A 4,159-nucleotide genomic window follows, 5' to 3' on the forward strand; every position below is an offset into this window, starting at 1 on the left:
ATGATGGAAAGAAAAAAAAATCAAATGGCAGAGGAAGAGAAAGAAGAAAGACGATAAAAGGAAGGACAAACCTATAATATTTAAAAAATGGCTAACTTCATGACCTTTGTTAAACGGGCCGTAAATATTTTATCAGTTTATTATATTTATGAAATTTCTCAATTTATTAAGTATACAAAAAGCTAATAAAACATGTTAAGTAAGAAATATTAAAAAAAATATTCTAATTTTTTACCTACAAAATTATTGAAAAAAATAATTATTTCACATTTATAATTTCAAAAAAAATATGATTTTGGTAGATATTTTACCCTTCTATTATAACTTTTTTCAGTCTTGATTTAGTGACAATTTTGTCATTCACGTATATTTAATGTTTGTGGTCATTTTCATAAAAATAGAAGCTACGCTTCGTTAACTTTTATTTCTTTATTAAGAGAAAGGTTTTGATTCTATAACTCATATAAGTTAATGCTCTATTTTATTAGGGTCATAACTTTTCTATTTTCCACAACTAATATTACATAATGTTATATGTTTTTACACGACTAACAACCTTTCTTCTTCCCCTTCATTCGGATATATTTAGATTAGATATTTAAGTTCACGACGAGTAAGCTCGAGATGTTAAGAAATGGAATTTGAATTTTACAAACTAATCAGATTCAAAGATGACGATGTGAATATAAAAAAGATATAAATATGAAAATATCGAAATAATAGTTTCAATTTTATAAAGTTTAGTTAAAACAATATTTTTGTTCCTGTGTGATTTTCACGTGTATCGTAGTCGTTGTTTACTAGTTAGAACTAAATTGACAAAAACCTTACAACCTCAAGTAAAATAGGTTATTTAACCTATATTTATCTTTTATTAAAATATATTACCTTAAACACTAGCCTAATTCATTAATCCGTCAGTAGCTTAAATGATGGTTTTTCAAGGGTACAAAATCACCAGAAACAATCTTGAAACCTGCCCATAAAATGTGATTGAAAATTTTATCCTCTAAATGTTTCACTTCAATGAAATATCTTACATATACATTCCTAGTTCCTAGATTCACAACAAACTCAAAACTTCATTGTACAGATTCTTAAACAACGTTGTGATTTAATATGAGAATTATAAATCACTTCACCTCTAATTCAACCTTCGTCCATCGTCATTTTCCATGATTTCTAAAAGCTCATCCAAGGCACTATTTAGTTTTTCATCCATGGAAGGTACAGTCTTCAATGAACTCATAAACTCTTTCATCTCTTCATATCTTCTATTTTCAGATAGCCATCTCAGGATGCTTGATAAAACATTAGGTTTGGGCCTCCAAACTTTATTTTGCCCTTTCACAGCAAGCGCTTCTTTCATGCACTCAAAAGCTTTCTCTAGGTTCTGCTTTTCCAAGTACCCAGATGCAATAATGCCCCAACTATTTGGTGATGGGATCATCCCATTTACGATGATGTTTCGAAGCATCTTTTCAGCTTTCTCAATCAAACCATTTTGCGAATACCCAATAAGAACGACATTCGGTACTCGAAAATCATAACATTGGCAAGATGACTCCCATTCCATGACCAGATTCTCAGCTTCCTCCAGCAAGTCCAGCTTTACCAAAGAACCCAACATGGTTATATAATCTCTATTGAGTTGCTTTTTAGCCTTCTTCTGAAGAGCCCACAATCTCATTACTTCATTCTTATGTCCCAGATTGGTGTAGTGTGAAATGAGATGATTGAAGCCAAGTGCGTCTTGATCAACCCTGTCCTCACATTTCCGAAGATAATTCCTTGCTTTGTCATGCATAACAGCTTTTATGAAAAAACCGGCGACCATTGAATAAGTAATCCAATCCATGGATATGTGAGTTTGACTCTCCATTTCTTTCAAAACGTTTTCCATATTGATTACATCAGACCTAGCTCCATAAGAACTGATACAAATTCTATAGCTAAAATTGTCAGGAAGAACACCATTCTCCTTCATTTCAGACAGTACATTTGGAACTTTATCGGCCTGGCCAGTGTTCAAATATAGACACATTATATCATTGTAGCAGAGGGGAGAGGAAGCAAAACCCATCTCCTTCATCTTCTGCATATGGGCAAGGGACTTATCTATAAGGCCTTCCCTGACATAACAATTTAGAAGAGCACCATAGAGTTTACCAATTTCCTTTTGTTTGGAGACACTCCCAAAATACTTCTCTGCAGAATCCAACCCCCGAACTTGGCCAATCAGATCGAGCTGGATGGCAAAGTCTCTTGTTGTGAGGGAAAAACGTCCCTTGCTACACATCCATTCAGACACCTTCAATTTGAACAATCCAAGAAAAAGAACAAAGATCAACCATCCATAACAGTATGATACTATAGATAATCTAGGACTGATGAAACACCAAACGGGATAAGACAGCTTAGGGTATCAGTATCAACCTAGTACTAAGTTAACCACAAGAATTCAACAATGGTTATTACTCGACATAAAATTTTCTATCCTCTAGAGCCACAATTTAATGAAGGTGAGTGTAAAAGCACAATTAGCTTAACTACTTGTGATTACTTCAAAGTTTAAATTTCCAGCAATCAATCAAAGCATTATGAGAATAGAAAACGAAAAAGGATTTGAGATTACTCTACGGCCATCATTCATTCATTCAATAAACCAGAAGAATTTTGCTTCATCCAACAGACATGAGACATCATATACAATACAAGCATTCCTTTCACGGGAAATTAGGGTGTCATTTTCAGTTGCGCTCACCTCAAGGGCTTGGCGATACCGCCGGCAAGTACGAAGGTCACGAACGATTCTTCGGAGCTCAAAGTCCTTGATCTTCCTGCCTTCCTTAATCCACTGATTAAGAACCGGAACTACACTACTGTCAGGGTCACCGAGAGGACTAATCATCGCATAGAGTTTTCTTCTATTGCAGCTTCGTCTCGTACTGTATAATCTCAACGCCACAAAACAGAATGCATCTGTTTCGGGTCTTGGTGTTCTCGTGCAACCTGAAGAAGATCTGCTCAAGATTTTGAACATTGCCGACGCCGCGGCCATGGCATGGGCTTTCTTTAAGCTCTCACTTCATTGTTTGAAAATGAATGAGCGAATTTAAAGGGGTTTAATGGGAGGAAAATTGAATTTAAAAAAAAAAAAATTAGGTAAGACAAGTTTTATATATATATATATATAACAACGTTTAAGATCTATCATTAATAGATATTGATACACTTCTGTCACTATCTATTGGTAATATTGATAAACACTGATAGACCAATAGAAGTATATTATTATTTATTATTGGTAAAATCTGAAATTTTGTCTGCAAATACTTCTTAAGTGATTTTTCTTTATTTAAATTCTTTTGAAAAAAATGTTTAAAGGTTCAAATACTACTTTGATTCCTATACTTTTGGTTTTGGTTCATTTTAATTCTTATATCTTTTAAATGTTCATTTTGATCTCTACACTTTCAAAATATTCATTTTGATCCTTAGAATTTCAACTTTGATTCATTTTTTATCCTTGGACTTTAAAAAATTAACTATTTCAATCTACTAAAATAAAGTAGAAAATGAAAATGATGGGATCTAAAGGTTACTTTTTAAAGTAAAAGGAGCCAAATATGAACATTTTGAAATAACAAGATTAACATGAATCAAAGTTAAAAAGCATAGAAAATGAAATCAACATTTTAAAAGTATAAGGATTAAAATAAACTAAAACAAAAAGTATACAAAGTAAAGTAGTATTTAAACCATTTTTAAAATATATTTTAAAAATGTTTCAAAATTTAGTTATCACACACCTCAATTAACTTTTTCTATAATAATTTATTTTAAAAAGTAAATATTTAAAAAATTAAATCAAACACATTCTTAATTTTTTTCCAAAAGAAAAGCAGATGGTAACACTTTAGAAGGGTAAAATTGAAAACATATATATATATATATATATATATTATTTTTCGTATGTTTGAATGTTGTTGAACTTGGTGGAGCTAAGCGTCATAATAGAAAAACCTGCAAAACAGAAGCACGTTAACAAAATGGCTGAGTTATGGACCTCGCTCGCGACTCTGCTCGGATGTGCAAATAAATGAGTGCCATGTCGTCCCTAGAATAAAACAGTCTCTAATTCTTTCGTAGGAACTAC

At 32.1% G+C, this 4,159-nt stretch overlaps 1 protein-coding gene across 1 annotated transcript; it reads right to left on the reverse strand.

Moving 5' to 3' along the window:
- Window positions 1–969: 969 nt before the first annotated feature.
- LOC103493335 (pentatricopeptide repeat-containing protein At4g21705, mitochondrial-like) lies at window positions 970–3,106 on the reverse strand. Its single transcript, XM_008454041.3, has 2 exons — window positions 2,765–3,106; window positions 970–2,311 (listed from the first exon to the last, which is right to left on the reverse strand). Exons 1-2 carry the CDS (start codon window positions 3,059–3,061, stop codon window positions 1,145–1,147), a joined length of 1,464 nt encoding a protein of 487 aa, XP_008452263.2. The 5' UTR covers window positions 3,062–3,106; the 3' UTR covers window positions 970–1,144.
- Between the last annotated feature and the right edge of the window lie 1,053 nt (window positions 3,107–4,159).

Source organism: Cucumis melo, chromosome 6 (assembly GCF_025177605.1).
Source record: "Cucumis melo cultivar AY chromosome 6, USDA_Cmelo_AY_1.0, whole genome shotgun sequence".
Taxonomy (NCBI): Eukaryota; Viridiplantae; Streptophyta; class Magnoliopsida; order Cucurbitales; family Cucurbitaceae; genus Cucumis; species Cucumis melo.

Coding starts and splice junctions, on each gene's coding strand:
- LOC103493335 (XM_008454041.3), bottom strand. CDS start 3,061: ATGGCCGCGGCGTCGGCAATGTTCAAAATCTTGAGCAGATCTTCTTCA. Junction 2,312..2,764: donor GGTATCGCCAAGCCCTTGAG/GTGAGCGCAACT, acceptor TTCAAATTGAAG/GTGTCTGAATGGATGTGTAG.